Raw genomic sequence first — 27,993 nt, 5'->3', positions numbered from 1 at the left:
AAGAAAGCTGTCTCCCAGAACTCACCCTGATGCCAGACACTTCAATTTCTCCCTGTATGCCAATGGTGCCATTCCAGCTCTTGCTCTGGTGCTAAAGCCCAGAGGGAGTAAGTCTGCATAAGTCCTAAGTCCACTGCGAGCCCTTTAAGAGGAGATTGTTGGAAATCCCAGTCTCTTCCACTGCCCCAACCTCCGCTGGTTTTTACCGCCAGAAGTTATGGGGATTTATCTTTCTGGCACTGGAACCTGAGCTGGATGATCTGGTGTGGGGCTGGGATCCTTCACTCCCCAGGTATCCCTCCTGGTTTTTATCCACCACACGTTGGTGTGAGACTGCTCATTGTGTGCCTCCATGCCTCTCCACGTGTCTCTACATCTTCATGCCTCCTATACATCTGGATGTATGTGGCTTCTTTAATTGCTTGGTTGTTAGACTTTCATGCAGCTCAATTTGCTGATGATACTGTGTGATATTTGTTTTGTAGTCTAGTTGTAATGTTTTTCATGGTTATGCGAGGAGGCAAGCCTTGTTTACCTATGCCTCCATCTTGATTGGAAGTCAGTATCAGCACACTTTTTAATATTAATGTTTAAATGCCCCTTCCCAGCACTTCGTGATGTACAGCATTCAGGGAAATGATAAAAAGTAAATATTAAATGTATTCTATAGATACACATATACTGTGGCAGCTTTTTTTATATTAAATATTTAGTTATTTATCTTTTTTTTATAGTAGTAATGAAAACTTCTTTCATTGGGGCCTTAACTGAGCAACAGTAATCACAGCAACGGCAATTGTAAGAAACAGTAATCTTACAATTCCAGAAAATAACATACTTGGTTATTACATATTAGGTCCCTTATTTTACTAAGATCCTTTGCCCAGTAAGTAACTTGATAAGAAAGAAAGGGGTCTGTCATTGAACTTTGATGCTGACAAGAGCCTTAGGTACCATCTACACAAATTCTTCCCATTGCTGTTCTATGTCTCTAGGCCTCCTGGCTTTAGAGGTATCCCCAGGCATGTGCTTTATTCAATGGTTACAGTGGCTCCCTCTGGCAGGCAAGTATTAACCACTAAGATCCACAGGGGAGCCCTGACTGGTGTGGCTCAGTGGATTGAGCATAGGCCTGTGAATCAATGGGTCCCCAGTTCAATTGCCAGTCAGGGCACATTGCCTGGGTTGTAGGCCAGGTCCTCAGTAGGGGGTATGCGGGAGGCAACCACAGAATGATGTTTCTCTCCCACTCTTTCTCCTCCCCTTCCCCTTTGTCTAAAAATAAATAAAATATTTTAAAAATAAAATCCACAGGAGAATTCTAAGAGGCTGATTTGCTATAATTGGCAATTGTGACTTGCATGCCTGATAAGGTGTCTCAATCTCTTCAAATGCCCTAGTTGATTTATACCAATGATGGGCTGCTTGTGTCCAATGTAGGGTAAATGAGGCACATCATTAAATCTGTTTGGGCAAAAGGTTTTTTCAGCATTACTTTTTATTCATTTTTTTCTAGTTGTTTTCCAAAGTTATACTGCAATCATTTCATGTGTGAAGCTAGTTAAATCTTCCCTCAAAGGGGTTCTGTGACTATATTAAGTGAAACAAAACATACAAGCAAACTTTTGTGAATTAACAAGGGCTATGCAAATGTAAAGTATTATTATGAGAGATATGTGAATTGCATATTTAGGTAAAATATAAGCTGTCAAAGAGGAGTGCTTTGCTAGATTTTTAATGGTTACCTTTTTTATTCAGAAATAAAATGAAAATTCTTAGCCAATTTTCAGTATGTTTTAGTGCTTGCAAGCTAGGCATTTTTAACTAGGACTACAAGACAAATGTCCCTAGACAGGAATGTCTTCCTCAAAAAGCAGCAAACCCCACACACCTTATATAAGTAATAAGACTAGAAATAAATTACCATCATCCTTTAACATCATTTCTAACTAACTAAAAAGAAGTAAAATGAGCAAATTTAATATTTGGTATGCCTTTCAAATACCAAAGTTCTGGGTCAGAAGAAAGCATAATTCAACTACAAAATAAGGAAAAAAATAATTAACACAAGATAACATGGGGTTAACACAGGATATATTTTATTTTAATGTTACACAAGGACTTATAATTACCTTCATGAAGTTACTCTTGTGTTTAGAACTGATTTGTGTACCATAACATTATAAAATACAATGAAAACTTATGTAATCTTGGTGATGATACCAAAAGCAGAAAATCAAATAGGAAAAGACTGACAGATGTGATTACATAAAAAGTTTAAATCTGTGACTTTCAAAATCAAAACAAAATACTATAAATATATAATAGTTAAAAGGCTGACAATAAACTAGGTGAAGAGGAATAAGAGGTACAAACTTCCCGTTATAAAATATGGCCCTGACTGGTGTGGCTTGGTGGATTAGATGCTGGTTTGCAAACCAAAGGGTCACCAGTTCAATTCCCAGTCGGGGAACATGCCTGGGTTGCTGGCCAGGTCCCCAGTGGGAGGGGGGCATGCAAGAGGCAACCACACATTAATGTTTCTCTTCCTCTTTGTCTCTCCCTTCCCCTCTCCAAAAATAAGTAAATAAAATCTTTAAAAAAATAAAATGTGTCACTAAAAAATACTTAAAGAATAAAATAAAATGTGCAAGCCACAAAGATATAGTGTAAAGCTCAGAGAATATAGTCAATAAAAAAAATAAATAATTAGTACAAAGACTTGTAATATATAATATAAACAGTTAATAATAGCATAGAAAGAACACTTACAGATCAATAGGGGAAAAAAACTCCCAAATATCCCAAAGGCAAATAGGCAAAGTACATGAACAGCTACTTCACAAAAGAAATACAAATAGACAAAAACCATGTTTTTTCTTCTTCTTCTTTTTAAAAGGCCAAGCTTGTTAGTAATCAGGGAAATACAAACTAAAAAATACCAGTTTGCTCCCTTTGATTGCATCCCCTTACACTGCCATTGGGAGTGTAAGTTAACCTTTCTGGCAGATAATCAAGAATATGTATCAAAAGCCAGAAAGGGCCATCAATAAAGTTTATTTTAAATCCATCCCTTACTTTCAATATATGTTCCAAAAGCTCTCTGTAATTACACAATTTTCTCTTCAATGCTTTGAACCATTTTCTATTAAGGCTGTATTTTTTTTGGTCACACAACTATTTTATTATGATAATTAGTAAATAATGCCAACATTTAGGAAGATTTAACAAGTTTCTCAGTGAGCCATGGTTTTCTAATATCTCTTTCAGAAAAATTTCAGGGGCAAGGAATGACTAGTACTTCAAATATAATAGACACAACAGAGGTACTAAAAGATGAAGTTACATGAAAAAACTTACAAACAAAACTCATGCAATACATATAAGATAGTCTGTCTTTTCTAGAACGCAGTAAAATAATAAATAAAACCACAAATATTAAAGTATTTACATTATGTGAATAATATAATTAATAATTCATAAACTCAAAATGACTGCCTAATTTATAAATATGAAAAGAGAAATGCAGAGAAAGAAATAGGATAAATATGAAAACACAACTTACCCTCTTAATAGACTCATTCTCCAAGGAGCGTGTATTATATTTAGAATTTGGTGCAGAAGCCATACTGGAAACTGTACCGAGAAAGACAACATTCAGTATCAACTGAATTGTATGGACTTTCAAACATATGCAATACCTGATATTTAAATACCACAGTTGAAAACCAATAGTACTACACCTTACAGGCCCTATTTCCATAGTAGTCTCCAATGGGAATGACACACACAAAGAACTAAGCATAGTGCAGGGTACTATGGAAGAACAGGAAAGGGCAGCTAGCTGAGTATGCATGGTGGAGGAGCTTAGCAGAAAATAAGACACATATCCCTAAATTTTTTAGTCTTAGCATTCAAATTGTCATCTAAAAGAACTTAATATGCCCTGACTTGTGTGGCTCAGTGGATTGAGCGCAGGCTGCAAACCAGTGGGTTGTGGGTTTGATTCCTAGTCAGGGCACATGCCTGGGTTGCAGGCCAGATCCCTCGTAGGGGGCACATGAGGGCAGGCACACATTGATGTTTCTCTCCCTCTTTCTCCCCCACTTCCCCTCTGTCTAAAAATAAAAAATCTAAAAAATCTTTAAAAACCCCTTAATCTTAATCTTTAGTAATTGTGTAACAGGCCTCAAATTTCCACACCTCTTAATTTTTTAAAGATTATTTAGAGGTAGCAGAGCAATAAAAGGGTAGACAATTGGACCACTGTATTTTCCCCCTTAAGAATTCTATTTTTTCCAAATTAAGGCAATTTAAAGTGGCATAGATTTGATGGAAATCAAATTAGTAAGATTTGATTTAATCGGTATTTTGTAAGGAAAGCATATACTTCATTTAAATAATGCATATTCATCACAATTCAGACATAAATGAAAGCATCATATTCAAAACATTAACAATATTATTTTAACACAAGATTTATAGTTGGGAAGATTACAGCAACAACAGAAAACTAAGCAATGCTTCAGTTATCATATCAAAGTTAATGACAGAGATACATATGAAGTCACAGGGAGGTACACAGCATCCAACTCAACAAGGTGATTGCTGGTGTTTGTGGGATCTTTTTTCCAGGGTCATTAAATGAGTATTCACTTGTTAAATAAGTCCCACATAGAGACTATTAACACACGCCATAGTATAAAACCTAGGGATTTTATAGCTTTGCAGTGTTAGTCACTGACCTTAAATAAGGCCCAAGACAGATGACAAGATGCAGATAAGGGCAACCACCAGGATGAAGAAGCCAGGTGAGGACAATCTTATATATAAGATTAGGATTGCCAGACTCCCTCATCCCCACTGCCCGAATTCAGCTCTCCAAGAGCAAGGCTGGGGTTCTACCTGGGTCATGGCTGTATTCTACCACACAGTTGTCACTCATGACTATTTGGTGAATGAATGACTGTGTGTAAAATACACAGTATTTTGAAACATCATGTTGGGTTTAGATGGTATATTGGTTCACCAAATCCCAGGGAACTACTGCTGAGCTTTAAAAATTAACAATCAGGGCAAAATACAATACTTCTTTATAAAACAGGACACTAAACTTCAAAAACTTGAAACTACTAAGACATGGCACAACCTAAAATTAAGAGATAACTTTTAAAATAGATTAATAAATGATAACTCTACAATGAATTAAATTCAGACAAAATAGTCTTGAAAAATTTCTCTAACCTAAGTTCAAATCCCAGCAAAATAACACATTATTCTGAAACAGCAGAATGAATAAGACAAGATAGAGCAAACCAGATATTTATGCCCTAAAATTATTCTGTTAACTAAACAAGATTATATATTTGGGTGATTTTATTCAGTAATAGATATAAAATTACTTTTTAGTAATCAAATAGTATAACATTTAAAACATTTTGTTACATGGTACAGCCAAGAGGGGGGCCACAAAAAGGGATTTAGAATGGGGTCCAGAATTCAAGGTGTCCAGGAAATATTAAGATGTTCTCAACCCTTTCCCCCCACAGGTGTGAGTTGGGGAAGAGACAAATGGAGCAGGGCTATTGAGAGCTGTTTTGTACGGCAAAGGCTTTGCAGCTAACCTCTAGCATGGTCATTTAACATATCTATAAGCTTTAACTGGCTGCATAGATATGTTAAATAGTTTTGGCCATGCTCTGAGCCAGGGGGATGGAAAGGGACTCCCCCCCCCACAAAGACATAACTGGGAGGCAGGTCTCCCACGTTACTGTGCCTGCCTGAGAGCTTGGAGGTGATTGGCTCCATGACATGGGGCCACACCTGCCCAGACTTACAATGGCAGCCCAGTAAACTTGGAATAATACAGGAATGCTGGCAGGTGTAACAGATTATAGGAAGAGTCGGAAATGGGGGTACAGAGGAAGATTGGTGTGGGGATTTAAACCCAGACACAGCAGCCATTGATAGAGAGCCATGTGCTTTTGGCAGAGTGTGGACCCCCTCTTGGCTTTGCCAAGAAGAGGGAGAACCATGGGCTTAGCCAGAGTGGGGATCCCCGCAGCCATGAAAGAAGAAAAAGAAAACCACGAGGCTTTGCCAGAATGAGGACCCCCTCTTGGTTCTGGTGGAAGAAAAGAGATCCACATGGTTTGGCCAGAATGCAGACCCCTGAAGCTTTGGTAGAAGAGGCCCACGTGGCTTGGGGGTGCCCCCTTTACCTGCATGGCCTGGAAAGCAAGAGAGAGACTTTGACTGGAACTGAGTACAAAGAACTCCTGCCAGTGGACCATGAGAAGGTGCCACATGGCTTTGGATTAATTAGAGATCCTGCCTGGACGGTGGCACAGTGGACGGTGGCAGGAGCCTGGGTCCCAGACTTTTGCTTCGTTTCCTGAGTTATAGTACCCTGAATTAGGGCAGGGGGAGAAGGAAGTGCTGTGTGCATCTGTGGATATCCTAAAGGGCTTTGATATTTTAATGGGGACACTGGGTCACTACTTTAAGTCTGTATAGCTTTAAATAAACCTTTCCTTTCCTTTTCACAAATCTCTGGCATTGAGAGATGTCTTTCCAAGAGGGCTGTGGACATAATGAACCTTGGCCACTGCTTGTTCTGTAGCAGTTTTTGGCATCCGTGGGTGGGCCAAATATTGTCCTCCCTTGGACCTCTGTTCTGTAACAATTTGAACAACTCAGTGTTTTCAAACAAAAGTTAAATTATTACTTCAAGTCAACAGAAGACATTTAAAATGTTAGGTTATGCAGTCAACTCAGTCTTCATTTCCCTGTTCCTGTTTATAAACCATAAAAGAGAAATCTTCCTGTTTTCTTCAATCCTCATTTAAAATTTTCAACTTTAATCGAAAGAGAGGAAAGTCCTCACTTTCACCTTTTTAACTACCTTATTGAGACATAACTCACATATTATACAACTCACTATTTTCAAGTGTACAACTTAATTTAATGGCTTTCAGTATATCCATAGAATTGTGCTAGCATAACCACAATCACTTTAGAATATTTTCATCACCCTAAAAGAGAAATCCAGTACCAGTATTAGCCAGTCATCACTCCCCATTCTCCCAGATGCTCAGCTACCACAAATTTGCTATCTCTATAAATTTGCCCATTCTGGACACTTTATATAAATGAACTCGTACAATATGCTGTCTTTATGTCTAAAGCCCTCATTTTTAGAGTTACACTGGAAACTGCTATTAAAAGTTAGATTAAGTACAAATCTGAGAGATCCAAGGGCCCAGGTAACATGAGTCAATTCCATAATGAGGTTTGCTGTAAAAGGTCATCAGTGAACCTCATTTTGTTGAATGGTTCCAATTATTCCTGAAATATACAGAAGCTGGAACAGCATGATACTCAAGAACAGAGATGCTGGAGGGCACAGATGTTGGAACTGACTCCATTCAAATTCCAACTCTGCAACTGACTACCTTAGGTAGGTTATTCAAATTCTCTGGCCTTCAGTTGCTATTCTATCTATTTTATTGCAGCAAAGTTGTGAACCAGATGAATGAAGTAATACATATGCAGGGCTTAGAACAGTGCCTGGTATATTTGTTAATGAATTATAATTTTTTCAATTATGAAAGGATAATTATTGAATGCTGACAGAATAACCAATTCTACAAGTTAGTCCTGATCCTATAAGCACTAGGAAGAAAGTTCAATACTACCGGGATAGTGCATGGCTGGTGGTGACCAAGTTATAAAGCTTCTCTTAAAACATGAAACTAGCCCTGGCTGGTGTAGCTCAGTGGATTGAGCGCGGGCCTGCGAACCAAAGGATCATGGTTCGGTTCCTAGTCAGGGCACATGCCTGGGTTGCAAGCTAGTTCCCAGCAGGGGACCCACGAGAGGCAACCATACATTGATATTTCTCTCCTCTCCTTCTCTCCTTCCCTTCCCCCCTAAAGATAAATAAATAACATCTTTTTAAAAACATGAAAATAAAAATAGTATCTCATTAGGACCAGAGAAAGCAGGGCAGTGCTGTGGAAAATGTACTAGATAGGCAAGCACAGGCCCTAGTCTGCCGTAAACTTATCAAACATGGAGAGTTCATCTATACCTTCATGTATAAAATGTCTATCCTGGTCTAAATGCAGTGCAATAATAATTGGAAACTACAGCAAAGCTTACAGAAGTTAGCTAACATTTTGGTTACAGAGTATTTTGGCCCAAACCTCTAACACTCAAGTTTTAATCCTTCCTATTTAAAAAAAACAAACAAACATTGAATTGGGGCTCCCTTAGCTTTAAAGTGGATACTGAAACTTAATTCCGTATATGTATGTGTATATATATGTGTGTGTATATATATATATATATATATATATATATACATATATGCTAATTACAAGATTCTAACCAAAGGTAAACTTCTGTGATTTTTGATCCTGAACAACTTTTGTGATAGTTTAAGCCCAATCCTCCCTATTACGGAGCAGATGACCAGAGGGGTGTCCAACCTGCTGCCTGCAGACCACAGGCAGCCCAGAATGGCTATGAATACAGCCCAACACAAAATCGTAAATTTACTTAAAATCTTTTTTTTTGCTCATCAGTTTTTGTTAGTGTTTATGTATTTAATGTGTGGCTTAAGACAACTCTCCTTCCAGTGTGGCCCAAAGATGTCAAAAGGTTGGACATCCCTGGGGTGTATGTGTGTGTGACAAAGCCCAATCATGAGTGAGTAGCAGGGCCAACTCTAGCCTAGACCTCTTTTTTTAAAAAATATTTTATTTATTTATCTTTAGAGGGAAAGGGAAAAAGAGAGGGAGAGAAACATCAATGTATGGTTGCCTTTTGTGCGTCCCCTGCTGGGAACTGGCCTGCAGGGAACCTGCCTGCAACCCAGGCATGTGCCCTGACTGGGAATCGAAACGCAATTGTCTGGTTCGCAGGCCCACGCTCAATCCACTGAGCTACACCAGCCAGGTAGCCTAGACCTGTTGACCAACACAACAATGTCCTCTCCACCCAGAGAAAAGTGCTTCAAAATGGTCTCTATTTGGGGGGGCAAAAAAAAAAACAGGCTGGATGTGACTGGTACCAAGTTCAGCAGAGAAAGAGTTTTAGAGTAAGAAATATAGTTAAGAAAACTCAACTCATCTAGGCAAGAAATGTTTGGGGCCCCTAATCTCTTTCAAATAAAGGTAGCATTATTTAGTAAGTAAAAATTTTAATTCACAATGTGGCCTAAATTGTGTCTCTTCTTAAAATTCAAGACAACTAACCTTAATGGTATATCCCCTTCTCTGCTCCCAACCAGTTCCCCACCCTCCTTACTTCCCCCTCCCTGTGTCTATCTTCTCTCTGCCCTTCTTCATCTCCTCTTCCTGCCACCTACCACCTTTCAGATATCTATTGTTAATGTTTACCTCCACTCACCAGTATACAAGCCCCCACCAGATGGGGATTCTGGCATGCATTATTTCCTGTTTCATTTACAACACCTGTAACAGTCACCAGCTGGTACCCAGTAGTACTTAACAGGTATTTGTTAAACGAATTAATGAACTGGGAAATAAAAACTGGCCAAAGAATTTAACCATTGTTTACTTGATGTTTCATTTAAGCCAGAAATTCGAACTAAAAACAAAAATAGTAGAACAGTGGAAGACAGCTGGGAAGGGTTTGGTGGTGATGGGCCCTGACCCAGATAGTCCCCCTGTTTGGTTGGAGAGTTGGGATGTGTGAGGCCTGGTGCTTACCTGGAGAGGCAGGCTTGAACTGGAGGAATTTTTTCAAAAAGAAAAAAAAAAAGGCAATCAGTGGCTTTTTAGGTAATTCTCCTGCTGCAGCCACCACCACCTCCCCCAGCTTCGCCCCCGCAGCCTCTGCTGTGGGACTGTCTCTTGCTGCCAGAACCGTTGCTGTGCCCCTACTGTAGCCCCAGCCTCAGTGGCCCCAATGGTGCGCCACCGATCAATCCGCTGCTCCCCTCCTGCCCACTGTGGCTGCCAAAGCTGTGGAAGGTGGCAAGGGCCTAACACCACTGCCAGATGACTGCTCCTGCTGCAGCAGCAGAGGCCCCTGGCTCGCCCCCACAGCCCCAGAAATGGTAGTACCTGGCCCCACAAGCCCAGTGGCTGCAATCCCACCACAGCAGCGGGGGGCCCCGCAACACCAGGGATGGCATGCGCCTGACCCCACTGCCCAGAGGAACCATGGACCAAACCCCACCACACCTGCTGCAGTAGCAGAGGCACACACCTGTTCTACTGCCGCTTTCATGGCAGTGCCCTGGCCCATCGGGTTGACTGGCAGTAAAAGAAATGCAAAGATGCCCCCCCCAGAAGAAAGCAGCAGGGCTCAAGGGGTCAGCAATCCCCAGAAAGACTTAAATCAGTGGGGGAGCCGAACTAGAAGAGACTCTAAGAGTCCCTAGCATCTAGGACAGCAGAGAACAAGAAGGTGGTATGAGTTGCCCCTAATTGGTGCACCAGCACTACTGGTGGACTGAAAGCAAAGTGCAGGAGCAGAAGGGCACTGAGGGCCAGCAATGAACTGAGCAACTGGGCTCGAGCTGGGCAATTGCAAAGAGAGTGGCTTAGACCTAACCCCCATCTGGGCAAAACCACAAGAAGGGAGAACAGCAAAACCAATCCCCAATTTCCAACCCTCTCCCCACCACCCCACCAGCCTGCTGCAGCCAGGAAGACCAGCAGAACTGGCTGAGTTGGTTTAAAGCCAGCAGGAGGCTATTCTCTTTTTTTCTTCTTCCTTTTTTTTTTAATTCCAAGTGAGACAATAAAACGGGGAGTTGTGAAAGGACTAGAGTTAGACACAAAGAGGGGTCATCCCAACAACTGAGACAGTGAAACACATTTCACTGCTACTCCAGAGAACTTGCAAGTAATTGTGTATTTGTACTGTAGTTTTTTTATCTTTTATTTTATTAGTATTTTTTATTTCTCTACTTTCTGTTTAGTCTTCTTCCCTTGGTTTGTTAAATTGCATAGTTTGACTGGTTTTCCTTGTTCTCTCTTTCATAGTGTATTTTTAATTTTCCTCCTTTTGCTTGTGTTTCAATAGCACACCACTCTAGGTCATGTAGCTCCTATTCTTGTTATACAGATCACATAGATTCTGTTATATGATTGTTGCTCCATTACTACTGTAAATAATTGGTGTTCCATATAATTGTAAATACTACACAGAACCACTCCCAGATCTTAGCTCACTTCACTGTTTCTGGAACTTTATTAACTTTATTATTGTTATGGTTAACTCTCTTCTTTCACACACTACACCTATTTTCTATCCTTTCTTCTCACTTTATCTCATAATCTGACCTTCCACAAGCTCACTGCTTTCTACGTCCAACTGGCAATCCTTTTGCCCCTAACTAGAGTCTTATCTTTTTCCACCATTTCTAAAAAGTGGCTAGTTGGATAAAATATTATGGTTAACACGATACATATCCAAAGAATCTCCTATCTCTTCTTTACAGCTTGGTACTTTAAAAACCATAGAATACACTCCTACTGTCTTCATCCATTTTGCCTTCCCCCTCCATCTGATCACAAAAAAGAGAAGGTGAGACTTGGGAACACCAGGATACTTGCTGGAAGAGGAAACCCACCAACACAGGAACCACCAACAGATAATGAAAAAGGAAAAAGAATGAGTGGAAGCCACACTACCCTCCACCCAGGAACAATCTGGAAATACAACTAAAGGGTGGAGAAATTGACAAGAACAAACAACTGAACAAGAAGGAGAGAAAAGCCTCAAAACCTCATATAGGTAGAAGAACCAGCTACAATACAACCTGTTCACACCTGCACAACAGAACACAAGATGTGGTGGACAGAATGACACTCAATTAACCAGCTGGAGGTAAGGATGCACCAAAGAAAGACCCAACAACAATCAAAACCCAAAGAAATCCAGAGAGCCAACATAAATGTCAACTCAAGACCAGCAAGCTCAGGAGACAGAGGAAACTGCACTACTGAATCTCACAGGTCTTCTGCCAAAGACGTTCAGACCACAAACCCAGGGAGTGAGAACAGATTAATTTAAGAAGCAGAGGCTAACAAGAAGAGCCTCACGAACAATTGGAAGACAAAGACTATCCCCAAATAAAAGGAAAGGAGGAAGTCTCAGAAAGAATGCTAAAGGAAATAAAGGCAAGTCAACTATCAGATACTGAGTTCAAAGCAATAGTTATAAGGAAGTGCAATGAGCTCACATAGAATTACCAAAAACTACAGGGAAACTACAATGAACTCACTGCAAACTATATCAACATGAAAAAGGAAACAGAAATTATCACCAAAGGCCAAGAGGAAGTGAACAATAAAATTTCTGAATTGAAGAACACAGTAGAAGGAATCAAAATCAGACTAGACAACGCAGAGGATCAAATGAGCAAGCTAAAGGACAGGGTACAAAAAAATACCCCAAAAAACCAAGGAAACTAGAAGAACAACAAACAAAGCCCACAGCAAGTAGAAGGAAGGAAATAATGAAGAGCAGAGCACAATTAAAAGACATAAATATTTAAAGCACCCAGAAATAGAAGAGAGACCCAGAAGGAATGAAGACAGGTTAAGGAAAATGCAGAATTAAATATCATAGAGACTAAAAGCACCCAAGAAAGGAAAAGAGACTCAGAAAGAACAAAGAGGGGTTAAGGGAAATGCAGGACAAATTGAAACATAATAATATCCATATAATAGGGATACCGGAAGGAGAAGAAAAGCAACAGAAAACGTGTATGAAAAAGTAATGATGGAAAACTTACCTAATTTGATGAGAGAAAAAGTCACACAAAACCAGAAAACATGGAAAGTCCCAATCAAAAGGGACCCAAGGAGACCCACTTTAAGACATTTTCTAATTAAAATGGCAAAATTCCAGACATCTGGCCAAGATGGAGGCGTAGGCAGACACACTGTGCCTCCACACATAACCAAAAGAATGACAACAACAATTTAAAAGCAAAAAACAACCAGAACTGACATAAAATCAAACTGTATGGAGGTCCAACAACCAAGGAGTTAAAGAAGACACATTCATCCAGACCGGTAGGAGGGGTGGAGATGGGCAGTCAGGGCAAAGAGTACTCCCGACAAAGCAGAAACTGGCAGACCCAGCAAGGTAGCAGATTGTGGAGCGGGAAGCAGCACACAAGGAGGCTGGCAGACAGGGCAGTCCCACATTCGCGTGCAGATAAACCAGGTAAAACTGGGTAGTGGGACAGAACCTGCAACGGAAGGTTGCAGCATGGGAAAATAAAGCCTCAAATCACTCATTGAAAACAACTGTGAATGCTGAGGTGCCAGGAGAAACTCCCAGCCTCACGGGAGAGTTTGTTGGAAAGACGCACAGGATCCCAGAATGTATACAAAACCATCCACATGAGAATCAGCACCAGAAGAGCCAAATTTGCTTGTGGGAAGAGGGGGCAGTGACTGAAATCCAGCAGACAGCGGACCAAGTGCCATTGTTCCCTTTCAGACCACTGCCCCACACACAGCATCACCATGAAGCGACGTGGGTTACCCCGCCCTGGTGAACACCAAAGGCTCTGCTCCTCACTACATAACAGGTGTGTCAAGACAAAAAAAAAATGGCCCAAATGAAAGGACAGATCAAAGTCCAGAAAAAATACAACTCTGTGATGAAGAGGTAGCCAACCTATCAGATGCACAGTTAAAAACACTAGTGATCAGGATGCTGACAGAACTGGTTGATTTTGGCCACAAATTAAATGAAAAAATGAAGGCTACACAAAGTGAAGTGAAGCAAAATGCACAGGGAACCAATAGTGATGGAAACAAAACTGGGACTGAAATCAATGGAGTAGACCAGAAGGAAGAAAGAAACAATCCAACAGAAAACAATGAAGAAACACGAGTTCAAAAAAAGGGGGAGAAGCTTAGGAACCCCCAGGACATCTTTACACATGCCAACATCTGAATTATAGGGGTACCAGAAGGGGAAGAGGAAGAGCAACAAGTGGAAAACTTATTTGAACAAATAATAAAGGAGAACTTCCCCAATCTGGCAAAGGAAATAGACTTCCAGGAAGTCCAGGAAGCTCAGAGAGTCACAAAGAAAGTGGACCCAAAGAGGAACAACACCAAGGCACATCATAATTACATTAGCCAAAATTAAAATGAAGGAGAGAATTTTAGAAACAGCAAGACATAAAGGGACAGTCACCTACAAAAAAGTTCCAATCAGACGGTCAGCTGATTTCTCAAAAGGGACCTTACAGGCAAGAAGGGGGCTGAAAAGAAGTATTTTCCAAGTCGTGAAATGCAAGGACCTACATCCAAGATTGCTCTATCCAGCAAAGCTTTCATTTAGAATGGAAGGGCAGATGAAGTGCTTCTCAGATAAGGTCAAGTTCAAGGAGTTCATCATCACTCATACCTTATTATATGAAATGTTAAAGGGATTTATCTAAGAAAAAGATGAAAAACATATACAGTAAAAATGACAACAAACATGCAATTATTAACAAGCATACTTAACACAAAAACAAAAACAAAGCAAACTAAAACAGGAACAGAACGACAGAAATGGAGATCGCATGAAGGGTTATCAACAGGGGAGTGGAAGGGGAGAGGGGGGAAAAGGTACAGAGAATAAGTAGCATAAATGGTAGGTAGAAAATAGAAGGGGGGTTAGAATAGTATGGGAAATGTAGAAGCCAAAGAACTTACATGTACCACCCATGAACATGAATTAAAGAGGGGAATGTGGGTGGGAGGGGGTGTGAAGGGTGTGCGCAGGGTGGAAGGGAGTGAAAGGAGGAAAATGGGACAATTGTAAGAGCATAATCAATAAAATATATTTTAAAAAAATTTGCACAACATAAAGATAGCCATTTTTAAATGAAAAAAATTAAAATGGCAAAATTCCAATACAAACAGAGAATCTTGAAGGCAACAGGTGAGAAACAAGAAGTAACATACAAGGGTGCCCCAATAAGGATAGCAGCTGACTTCTCAATGGAAATGCTTGAGGGCAGAAGGGAATGGCAAGGAATATTACAGGTAATGAAAAGCAAAGGCATGCAAACAAGACTACTTCATCCAGCAAAGCTCTCAATTAAAATGAAAGGCCATGTAAGTAGCTTTCCAGGCAAAAGAAGCCTCAAAGAATACACCCACACCAAACCAGCTCTGCAAGAGATGCTAAAGGGTCTGCTTTACGAACAGGAAGAAAAACAGTGAAAGAAAGAGGAAAACAGGTATGACAAACAGGCAATAAATAAATACTTACCCATAAACATAAATGGATTAAATGCTCCAATCAAAGACAAAGAATGGCTGAATGAATAAGAAATCATGACCCACACATATGCTGCCCACAAGGGACCCATCTCAGATCAAAAGACCAACACAGACTGAAAGTGAAGGACTGAAAATAATATTCCAAACAAATGGACAGGAAAAAAAAGCCAGGAGAGCAAACGCTTATCAGACAAAATAGACCTCAAAAAAAAAGAGCCATAAAAAAAGACCCAGAAGGTCACTTCATAATACTCAAGGGAAGAATCCATCAAGAAGACAAAAACATTGTAAATATATATGCACCCAACATAGGACCACCCAAATACATAAAGAAAATCTTGGAGGACTTCAAGATATATATTGACAGCAACACAATTATAGTAGGGGATTTCAACAGCTACTGTCAAAAATGGGTAAATAGATCTTCCAAACAAATTTTCAGCAAACATACTGTGACAGTGAACATTGCCCTAGATCAAATGGACTTAACAAATATATATATATATTTGTTACCTCTCTCTATATATAGAGGTATATACCTCTCTATATATATATACCTCTCTCTCTCTCTCTCTCTCTCTCTCTCTCTCTCTCTATATATATATATATATATATATATATATATATCTCTCTCTCTCTCTCTCTATATATATATATATATATATATATATATATATATATAGAGAGAGAGAGAGAGAGAGAGAGAGAGAGGCTTTTATTCCAAAGAAGCAAAATACACATTTGTTTCAAATGCATATGGAATATTTTCATAGACAGACCATATGATAGTACACAAACCAAGCCTCAACAAATTCAAAAAAATTGAAATCATATGAATGATTTTCTCTCACCACAAGGGACTGAACCTAGAAACCAACCTCAAGAAAAAAACTAAAAAACACTCAAACTCATGGAGATTGAACAGCACATTATTAAACAATAAATGGGTCAAAAATGAGATCAAGGAAGAAATCAAAAAGTTTCTGGAACCAAATGAAAATTAACTTGCAACAACTCAAAACTTATGGGACACAGTGAAGGCAGTCCTGAGAGGGAAGTTCATAGTAATGCAGGCCTACCTAAAAAAGATAGAAACATTTCAAATAAACAACCTAAAGCTATACCTATAAGAACTAGAAATACAAAAAAGACAGAGCAAGTAGAAGGAAGGAAATAACTAAGATCAGAGCAGAATTAAACCATACAGAGACTAAAAGCACAACTCTACTGACCAGTAAGTCTAGGAGCTGGTTCTTTAAAAAAATTTTTTAATTATTATTTTTATTTTTTTTAATTTAATTGTTGTTCAAGTACAGCTTTCTGTCTTTTACTCCCATCCCAACCCACCCCCCCAGTCCTCCCATCCTCCCTCCCATTTCCACCACCCTTAGTTTTTGTCCATATGTCCTTTATACTTGTTCTTGTAAACCCTTCCCCTTTTCCCACTGAAATTCCCTCCCCTGTCCCTCTGGTCCCTGCCAGCCTGTTCTCTATTTCAGTGTCACTGTTTTTATTTTGCTTGCTTGTTTGTTTTGTCATTGAGGTTCCTGTTAAAGGTGAAATCATATGCTATTTGTCTTTCACTGCCTGGCTTATTTCACTCAGCATAATGCTTTCCAGTTCCATCCATGCTGTTGCGAAGGGTAGGAGTTCTTTCTTTCTTTCTGCTGCATAAAATTCCATTGTGTATATGTACCATAATTTTTGATCCATTCATTTACTGATGAGCACCTAGGTTGTTTCCAACTCTTGGCTATTGTAAATTGTACTGCTATGAACACTGGGGTGCATAGGTTCTTTTGGATTGGTGTTTCAGGGGTCTTAGGATATAATCCTAGCAGGGGAATTGCTGGGTCAAAACGCAGGTCCATGTTTAGTTTTCTGAGAAAATTCCATACTGTTTTTCCATAGTGGTTGTACCAGTCTGCAATCCCACCAACAATGAACTAGGGTACACTTTTCTCCACAACCTCTCCAACACTTGTTGTTTGTTGCTTTGTTTATGATGGCCATTCTGACTGGTGTAAAGTGGTATCTCATTGTAGTTTTAATTTCCATCTCTCTGATAGCTAGTGATATTGAGCATCTTTTCATGTGTCTCTGGATCCTCTGTATGTCCTCCTTGTAGAAGTGTCTGTTCAAGTCCTTTGCCCATTTTTTAATTGGGTTGCTTGTCTTCTTACAGGGTAGTTGTGTAAGTTCTTTGTAAAATTTGGAGATTAAGCCCTTGTTTGAGGTATCATTAGCAAATATGTTTTCCCATACAGTTGGTTCTCTTTTCATTTTAATACTGTTTTCTGTAGCCTTGCAGAAACTTTTACTTTTGATGAGATACCATTTGTTTATTCTTTCCTTCATGTCCCTTGCTCTAGAGGACATATCAGTAAAAATATTGCTGCATGAAATATCTGAGATTCCTGCCAATGTTCTCCTCTACAATTTTAATAATGTCATGGCTTATATTTAAGTCTTTTATCCGTGTTGAATTTATTTTAGTGTATGGTGTACATTGGTGCTTGAGTTTCATTTTTTTGCATGTAGCTGTCCAGTTCTCCCAACATCATTTGTTGAAGAGGCTATTTTTACTCCATTTTATGTTGCTGCTCCCTTTGTTGAATATTAATTGACTGTAGAGACTTGGGTTTATTTCTGGACTCTCTGTTCTGTTCCAATGGTCTATGTGTCTGCTTTTATGCTATACCAGGTTGTTTTGATTACAGTGGCCTTGTAATACAGTTTGATATCAGGTATTGTGATCCTTCCTACTTTGTTCTTCTTTCTCAAAATTGCAGCTGCTACTTGGGGTTGTTTATGGTTCCATATAAATTTTTGAAGTGTTTGTTCTATGTCTGTGAAATATGTCATTGGTACTTTAATAGGTATTGTATTGAATCTGTAAATTGCTTTGGGTAGTATGGACATTTTGATGTTAATTCTTCCAATCCATGAACATGGTATATGTTTCCATTTGTTTGTGTCTTCCTTGATTTCTTTCTTCACTGTTGTGTAGTTTTCTACATAAAGGTCTTTTACCTCCTTCATTAGGTTTATTCATAGGGATTTTATTTTTCTTTTTCCTGTATCTAATGGGCTGTTTTTCTTCATTCCTATGCATGCTGTTCCATTGTTAGCATACAAAAATGCCTTTGATTTCTGGATATTGACTTTGTATCCTGCTGTTTTGCCAAATTCATTTATTACGTTGAACAGTTTTTGGGTAGAGTCTATAGGATTTTCCATGTACACTATCATGTCATCTACAAACAGTGACAGTTTTTGTTTTCTCCTTTCCGATTTGGATGCCTTTTATTTCCTTTTCTTGTCTGATTGCTGTGGCTAAAGCTTTCAATACTATATTGAATAGAAGTGATGAAAGTGGACAACCTTGTCTTGTTCCTGATCTTAGTGGAAAAGAGTTTAGTTTTTTGCCCTTTGAGTATGATGTTGGCTGTAGGTCTCTCATATATGGCCTTTATTATCTTGAGGAATGCTCCCTCTATTGCCACTTTACTGAGTATTTTTATCATAAATATGTGTTATACTTTATCAAAAGCTTTTTCCACATCTATTGATATGATCATGTGATTTTTGTCTTTCCTTTTGTTTATGTGATGTATTACATTTATTGATTTGTGAATATTGAACCATCCTTGCATCCCTGGGATGAATCCCACTTGGTCATGGTGTATGATCTTTTTAATGTATTGTTGGATGCAATTCGCCAATATTTTGTTGAGGATTTTAGCATCTATGTTCATCAGCAATATTGGCCTGAAGTTTTCTTTCTTTGTTGTATCTTTATCTGGTTTTGGTATTAGGATGATGTTGGCTTCATAAAAAAGAGTTTGGGAGTTTTCCATCATTTTGAATTTTTTGGAATAGTATGTGAAGAATAGGGGTTAGCTATTCCTTAAATGCTTTGTAGAATTCTCCTGTGAAACCATCCTGTGCAGGGCTTTTGTGTGTCAGGAGATTTTTGACTACTGCTTCAATTTCATTTGATGTGATTGGTCTATTCAGGCTTTCTGCCAGGAGCTGGTTCTTTGAAAAGATAAAATCAACAAGCCTTAAGCAGACTCATCAAGAAGAAAAGAGAGGACCCACATAAACACAATCAGAAATGAAAGAGGAGAGATTACAAATGGCACCACAGAAATACAAAGAATTGTAAGAAAATAATACTAAGAAGTATATGCCAAGAAATTTAAAAACCTAGGTGAAATGGACAAAATTCTCCAAAAGTATAATCTTCCAATACTCAGTGAAGAAGAAGCAGAAAGCCTAAGCATCCCAACAACAGCTGATGAAATTGAAGTAGTAATCAAAAACTTCCAACCACAAAAGCCCTGCACAGGATGGTTGCACAGGAGAATTCTACAAAGCATTTCAGGAAGAGCTAACCCCTATCCTTCATAGACTATTCCAAAACATCCAAGACAATGGAAGACTCCCAAACTCTTTTTATGAAACCAGGATCATCCTAATCCCACAACCAGATAAAGACACAAGAAAGAAAGAAAACTTCAGGCCAATAATGCTGATGAACATGGAGTCTAAAATCCTCAACAAAACATTGGCAAACTACATCCAGCAATACATTAAAAAGATCATACACCATGATCAAGTGGGATTCATCCCAGGGATGTAAGGATGGTACAATATTCGCAAATCAATAAATGTAATTCATCACATAAACAAAAGCAAAGACCAAAATCACATGATTGTATTAATAGATGCAGAAAAAGCATTTAATAAGTTGTAGCACCCATTTATGATCAAAACACTCACCAAAATGAGAATAGATAAAGCATTCCTCAACATAATAAAGGCCATATAGGAGAGACCTACAGGCACCATCACACTCAATCAGCAAAAACTTAGAGCTTTCCCACTAAAATCAGGAACAAGACAAGGATGCCTGCTTTCACCACTCTCATTTGACATAGTATTGGAAATCCTATCCACAGCAATCAGACAAGAAAAAAATATGAAAGGCATCTAAATTGGAAAGGAGAAGCAAAATTGTCATTGTTTGCAGTGTACATAGAAAATCATATAGAATCCACAAAAAAAAAACTGCTTGACCTAATAAGTGAATTTGGCAAAACAGTGGGATACCATGTCAATATTCAGGAATATTGAAGGCATTTTTGTACACCAATAGTGAAATATCAGAAACTGAAATCATGGAAAAAATCTCATTTGTTATAGCAAGAAATAAAGTAAAGTTCCTAGAAATAAACCTAATGAAGGAGGTAAAAGACCTGTACTCAGAAAACTACATAATACTTAAGAAAGAAATTAAGGAAGACAAACAAATGGAAGCATATACCGTGCTGATCGATTGGAAGAATTAATATTATTAAAATATCCATACTACCCAAAGCCATTTATAAATTCCATGCAATGCCCATTAAATTACCAATGACATACTTCACAGATATAGAACAAACATTTCAAAAATTTATATGGAACCATAAATGACCCCGAAGAGCTCCTGCAATTTTGAGAAAAAGGAACAAAGTGGGTGGGATAACAATACTTGATTATCAAACTGTATTATGAGGATACTGTAATAAAAACAGTCTGATACTGGCATAAGAACAGACACATAGACCAATGAAACATAACAGAGAGCCCAGAAATAAGCCCAAGGCTCTATGGTTATTTAATATTTGAGAAAGGAGGCAGCAGCATAAAATGGAGCAAAAAGAGCCTCTTCAACAAATGGTATTGGGAGATCTGGACAGCTACATGCAAAAAAGTGAAGCCTGATCACTAACTTACATCATACACAAAATAAATTCAAGGTGGATAAAAGACTTAAGTATAAGTCATGGCACCATAAAACTCCTAGAGGAGAACATAGGCAGGAAAATCTCAGATATTCCACACAGCAATATTTTTTCTGATATTTCCTCTAGAGCAAGGGAGATAAAGAATACACAAATAGGATCTCATCAAAACAAAAAGCTTCTGCACAGCTAAAGAAAACAACATTAAAATGAAAAGAAAACCAACTGTATGGAAAACATATTTGCCAATGATACCTCAGACAAGGGTTTGATCTCCAAAATATATAAGAACTTACACAAGTCCACTCCAGGAAGACAAAAAACCCAATTAAAAAAATATGAAAAAGACCTGAACAGACACTTCTTCAAGGAGGACATACAGAGGGCCCAGAGACATATGAAAAGATGCTCTGCATCATTAGCCATCGGAGAAAGGCAAATTAAAACCACAATGAAATACTACTTCGCATGGGTCAAAATGGCATCATAAACAAATCAGCAAATGTTGGCGAGGATGTGGAGAAGTGGGAACCCTAGTGCACTGTTGGTGGGAATGCAGACTGATGCAGCCACTGTGGAAAATAGTATGGAATTTCCTCAAAAAAACTAAAAATGGAACTGCCTTTTGACCTAGGAATTCCACTGCTGGAATTACATGCTAAGAACCCTGAAACACCAATGCAAAAGAACCTATAGACCCCAATTTCATAGCAGCACAATTTACAATAGCCAAATGCTAGAAGAAACCTAAGTGCCCATCAGTAAATGAGTAGATTAAAAAACTATGGTACATTTAAATGATGGAATACTATGCAGCAGAGCACAATGGATTACTATGCAGCACAGAGAAAGAAGGAGCTCCTACCATTTGCGACAGCATGGATGGAACTGGAGAGCATTATGCTGGGTGAAATAAGCCAGGTGTCAGAGACATGGAAATTATGAACAATCTGACAGTAACCAGAGGGAAGGTGGGAAGGGATAATGGGGGGGAAGGGTTTTCAGGAGCTACCATATAGGACACATGGACAAAACCAAGGGGGAGGGTGGAAGAAAGAGTAGGAAGGGGTTTGGCTGGGGTGGGGGGATAGTGGGGTTAAAATGTAGACAACTGTAATTGAACAACAATAAAATAATCAATTAAATAAAAAAGGTTAAATGAGGCCATCAGAGTAGATAATATGATTGATGTTCTTCCTAGATAAACTTGAGCCCAGACATATACAGACGGAATACCATGGTGTCTTCACATGGTATTCCCTCTGTATACCATGAGAGAAAATAGCCATCTACAAGTCAAGGAGAAAGTCCCTCGGGAGAAACCAACCCTACTGAATCATGATGTTCGACTTGTAGGTTCAACAACCGTGAGAAAATAAATTTCTGTTGTTTAAACCAAAGGAAAAAAAATAGTAGAACAAATCTTTGGCTAATCAAGTCATGATGGCTCTGGGCAGCAGAATGGCAGGCAGCATTAACTTACGCCCCTCTAAAGCAATTTGTACTAAAAAGTACTTGAATACTACTGTCCTACTAAGAAACTGTTCCACTGCCTGTTGAATATGAAAATCAGGATTCCACAAAACACCTGAAGCAGACATATCTATAAACCCTTTCAAACAAATGAGGGCCATTTTTACTCTTCTGTAAAAATCTAAAGGCAGTACTAGAAAATAATTTGACTTCCACCTCATAGGGCCTTTGCAAGAAAAATCTAAACTCTAGTTCCCATGGTCACCTGATTTGAGATCAATGAGCCTCGATTAGTGGTTTTTCTGAACTTTCCATGTACAAACAGCAACAAAAAGTATGCAGGTCTTCTCTTTAAATTTTACTCAGTATGCTTTTTTACTCTGTCTTGGCATGTAAATGAAGTTTAAGCATGGTCTTTCTCTGCAGGGTCCCTTGAAAGCTGTAGGAAACTACCCAGTCTGAAAACCAACTTCTAAGGCCTACCAGTGAGTGAAAAGTTATGCATAAGCAGACTGTAAGTGCAGAATTCAAAATATTTCTAAGGAAACTCTCTTTACTTGAATGTCTATTTTGAAAAAAAAGAATGGCAAACACTTAGGGCAGCCCCAATGTTCCCTTTGTTATAAAACAAATTTCTGTAAATCTACCTTTGCTAACCTGAAATGAAAATCAGATATTATCAACCTAAACAGAATTTCAAAAAATAATCAATATAATGCCTTGATTCCTATCTAAATGATAAAAAAGGACAATGAATTATAATAAAATAACATAATTTTAATATATTACACTAAAAACAGACCCTTCCCCCTTTTCCAATATGGCCTCTATGGGGAATGTCACCACTCCCCTGTGAGAACCAACAGCAGAGAGTTTTCTGTTCTGTACCTGTAAACAGGATTTACTAAATCAAGTTATTCTCACTTTTACATTAAAGTTGCTCTGACTGTAGGACACCTAGAAGGCAAGAAAATAAAAAAGATGCCTTGAGATGACCTTAACCAAACCACTCAGCACAAACACAAAAATTCACAGCACTGAGACTGGTGCACTATTAATTTAATTTCTACTCATTTTCTTTTGAATGGGGGTTCGTAAACCTTCTTGTAAAGGGACAGATAGTAAATATTTTAGGTTTGGTGAGCCGTGTAGACTGTGTTGCAGCTACTGAACTCTGCTGTAGCCTGAAAGCAGCCACAGACAGTGAAGAAATGTCAGTGTTTTGCTACAGTCCAGTTAAGGCTTCATTTATAAAAACAAGCTGTCACCTTCTGCCTTAACTATTAAAATAGATTACTTCCAAATGAACTTCCTTCAGTCAAGGCTAATACTAATGTCCTTTTAAACTAAAACATAAGCTAACCACACCACTCATAGCATATGTCTTGTAAAAATGTACTATGACCAGCTGCAAAACTGTGCCATGTAGTTGAAAATAGGAGGGGATTCTGTACTTTATACCAGTTTGGGCTTCAGATACCAATGTTGTCACCTGATGACTATTACTAGCCATGAAACTCTGGACAAACTGCAGTTCCGTGAAAAATGGACATGATACCACCTACCTCATGGAGCTGTGATGAGGAACACATAAAAAGCTGACACAGCCATTGATAAAACAGAGTGCTCCAATATCTGGTCCCTTCCTCCTATAGATGTTTTGATGAGCTCTAAGTCATTTTTCAAACTAGCACTAAAATACTTGGCTTGATTCTTTATAAAATACACAATGTCTACCGCTGCCTAAAACATTCTGCATACACATTTTCTAAGATGATGCATATAATCTTGCCAGGGCTCTGAACAGCAGTTTATCTTTAAAGCATGCCTACTTCCATTAAAAAAGTACATGCTCGAGTCCTAGCCCAAGGAAACTTTCCACGGGATCCCTAACCTGGAGACCTCGTCTTACTTTTTATCCTAACTCAAGGATCTAGAAATACACTAAAGATTTCTTAGAGTAAATCTAACTGTATTTATTCCAAAACAGTACCCCCCTGTCAAAGTAAGTTGCTTATTCCCCAAATAGACACATACAAAACATGTGATTAGAGGTCAATTTTTCTTGGCAATATCAAACATCAGGGCTAAAGGAGTTTTGTTTTGATTAATTCTTCTTTGGAAATTATGAAATATTAAATAGGAGTTTTGTTTTGATTAATTCTTCTTTGGAAATTATGAAATATTAAATTATGAAATTAAATTTCATTTATAAGCCAACTCTTTGAATCATTTTGAATAACATTTATTATTCATTTTAAAGATCACACTATACTTACTTTTACTTCTTTATATGTTGCAAAGACCTTTGGCTAAAAACAATATAGTTCCGATCCAGTGAAGAATGCGTTTTGAATCATTTTTTCCAGCAGTAAGTGATGGATTTGAGCTGATCCAATCACCCTATTACTTGGTTCCCTCCAAACAAATGACATATCTTCAAGACAGCTGAATGGCTTTAGAGGCCTGAGCTATGGCTATGAAACAGAGTAACTTTAGAAATGCTTCATAAATTGAATGTGGTATGCTAAAGAAACTATTAAAAAGTCAACCACCACCAGGTTAACTTTTTTAATATAAAAAGGCTACCTAGTAATGATAATACATACATTTAAATAGATCTTTAAATTCTCCAATGTGTTTTATAACTGTGAGTTACCTGGCAGTAAACAGTTTTAAAATAGGAACAAGATCAAGTTCCCTATCCATCTGCCAATTCCCAAACTCATGAACCCAGCTGATCTGCTCATGACAGCAGCATAGTTTAACTATTTTCCCCTGCAAGAAACTGTTCCCAAAAAGTACACTTTAAATTCACAAGTAAAAAGTACCTAAAGCAAAAGTTAAACTGTAATTGTTAATGCCAAGAGTAAACATGTAAAGAATCATAGCTATGATAATAATGAAGATGCCAGTTCAAAACATCTTACTTTCCAAGGACCTTCTCAGACTGGGCATTACTGACAAAGATTACTCCAACTGGAATTAGTGGTGGAGGGGGAAGGAACTAAAAACATACACATACATCACTTCTCTGTACGCTGTAAAAATTTCTAATATTTCATTTCTCATGCTGTATTCTATTTATCCATTGATATTTTAGGTCTATTAGATCTGAGTTTCCTAAGGGCAAGGCCTGTTTCATGTTGTATCACCAGCACAGAGGAGTTTGAGCACTCAGTCAATAAGTAAATGAATATAGTATCATCCTCATAAACTTTAATGACTTTGAAGACATCAGCCTTCAGCTATTAAAGGTACTCCAGCCTCCCTCTCTAGGGAAGCTTTTTGTTTTTATAACTCCTTTGCATATCTGTATAACTTTTCCACTTATGTAGTATATATTGCTAAATATTGTGTTGGGTTTGAGCTTGTATATATAACTGAAATGGTTACATATCTTCTACCCCTTGCTTTTCTCACACAGCCTTGTTGTGAGAGCTAGAAATGTGGATGTGTGGAGATGTGCTTCACTCATTTTCAATGCTGCATAATAGTCCATTGTTCTATACTTTGTCATTCTCTTCTCAGAGGTCATTTGAACTGGCTCCAGGTTTTGCTATTACAAATGGTAACTGTTATGAACAATCTTGTAAATGTCTCCTACTTCCAGCACACATGTGAGAATTGCAATGGTTTTTTGTGCCAGATTTTCCAATACCTTTGTCTGCTCTTGCAATAAATGTATATGTGTGTGCATGTATTTAATCAAACTGTATTGAGAAGATGGCTAATGGGTGAAAATGTAGGCAAATCAACCATTTGAGATTAAATGAAAACTGAAAGCTGGTGTTGTCAACACTGTAATTCAAAGAGCAAGGGGGAAAAAGGCAAAAGAATGCATGGGCAGTGTCTGAGTTTCCTGGGTCTATTCTAACGAAGCGGTACAAACTGGATAATTTACAATACAAATTTCTTCTCTCTCAGTTCTGTAGGCTACATGCCTAAAATCAAAGGGTCAGCAGGGCCACACTCCTCTGCGAGGTTCAAGCGGAGGGAGCGTCCTTCTTGCCTCTTCCAGCTTCTGGTGGTTGCAATCACAGCATTTCAATCTTTGTGTCTGTCATCACATGACCTTTTTCTCTGTGTTCTTCTTTGTGTGTCTCTACATGATATTCTCCACTAAGGACAACAGTGATATTGGATTAAGGGCACACCCTACTCCAGTATGACTTTAACTAGTTATATCTACAATGACCCTATTTCCAAATAAGGTCACATTCCAAGGTAGGGGGGGGTCTAGGCCTATCACTATATCTTTCTGGGGGAGACAATCCAATTCATAACAAAGAGGTTAGCTACAGAAATTAACGATGTACAAAATGATCATGTGGTTACAATCAGAACAATTTAGTTTGTCAATCCAACTATAAGCAATCACTAAACATCTATTAAATTAACCAGCACTGAATTGTAGCTTCTTAGGATAATTAAATTACATGAGACCAATCATTTCTGAAGACACTCTTCACTCAGCATACATAATTATTTAATCCTGTTTCCAAAGAGATAAAAAAAATCAATCAGTAAATATATATTGGTCAACTACTCTGGACCACATTGGGAAATTCTAAAAAAATGAAACTGGCCTTCAAGGAGCCACTGACTGAGTTGGGGAGATGAACAAATATAAGACAAGTTAAATAGTATAAAGACAATGAATAAGTGTATGTTAAATAATAATAGAGACAACAACACAGGCGATACTATTCAACTAAGGCAAAATAGAACATCTGTTCATCAGTGATCATGGCTGCCATTTACTAATCCTTTATTATGTGCCAGGCAGTGTTTTAAGCACAGATGAACTCATTCAACGCTCCCAACAACCTCATAAGGCAACTACTATTACTATCTTCATATGAAAACACACAACCCCAAGCAACAAGAAGGTTAAACAACATGTTCACTAAAAACTGTCAATGTTAGATTTCAAACTCAGTGAGTCTGGCACTCTTACCTACCAACAGGTAGTTGTTGCTCTAATTCTCTAACAGATAATCAAATTAAAAATGAGGACATTATGCCTCCTGCTTACACAGCTGAATAACAAAATAACATATCTCTATGTAACAAAACCAGATGGTCACAACAAATTCTAGCCTTCATTTTAAAGATAAGTAAACAAGTAATGACTTCCTCCCAAATTCATGTCTGTGAGGCACACAGTACATGTCTCTTGTTTGTCCACTGCAATACTACTTTGTATCATGGAAGAGTTTTTTTCAAACTATATTTTAAAAGAAGGAAGAATTTATTACTAGCAGACAAAAATAGAATAAATACCCCATGAGGCACAACTAGGATAAATTGAGGCCTTTGTTAAAATGCCCATCAGCCTATATATAGCTAGTCTACGGCCATACCACCCTGAACGCGCCCAATCTCATCTGGTCTCAGAAGCTAAGTGGGGTCGAGCCTGGTTAGTACTTGGATGGGAGCAT

General features: G+C 38.3%; 1 protein-coding gene across 13 annotated transcripts in view; it reads right to left on the bottom strand.

Annotated features, from left to right (window-relative positions):
• The window catches only part of MTM1 (myotubularin 1), a 138,442-nt gene that overhangs the window by 98,685 nt on the left and 11,764 nt on the right, over positions 1–27,993 (bottom strand). For 10 of the 13 annotated variants that reach the window (XM_037153381.2, XM_037153379.2, XM_037153380.2 and 7 more), the window contains exon 2: positions 3,566–3,636. In XM_037153381.2, the coding sequence (XP_037009276.1) occupies positions 3,566–3,582 (17 nt within the window). In that variant the 5' untranslated portion in view covers positions 3,583–3,636. Of the gene's footprint in view, positions 1–3,565; positions 3,637–9,737; positions 9,757–27,993 lie in introns of all 13 variants that reach the window. The other 3 variants (XM_053670186.1, XM_053670189.1, XM_053670193.1) reach the window with 1 other exon arrangement.

This window comes from Artibeus jamaicensis, unplaced genomic scaffold, assembly GCF_021234435.1.
Source record: "Artibeus jamaicensis isolate MK-2021 breed Jamaican fruit bat unplaced genomic scaffold, CSHL_Jam_final contig_554, whole genome shotgun sequence".
Classification (NCBI taxonomy): Eukaryota; Metazoa; Chordata; class Mammalia; order Chiroptera; family Phyllostomidae; genus Artibeus; species Artibeus jamaicensis.
This window is presented reverse-complemented; position numbering and strand designations above follow the sequence as displayed.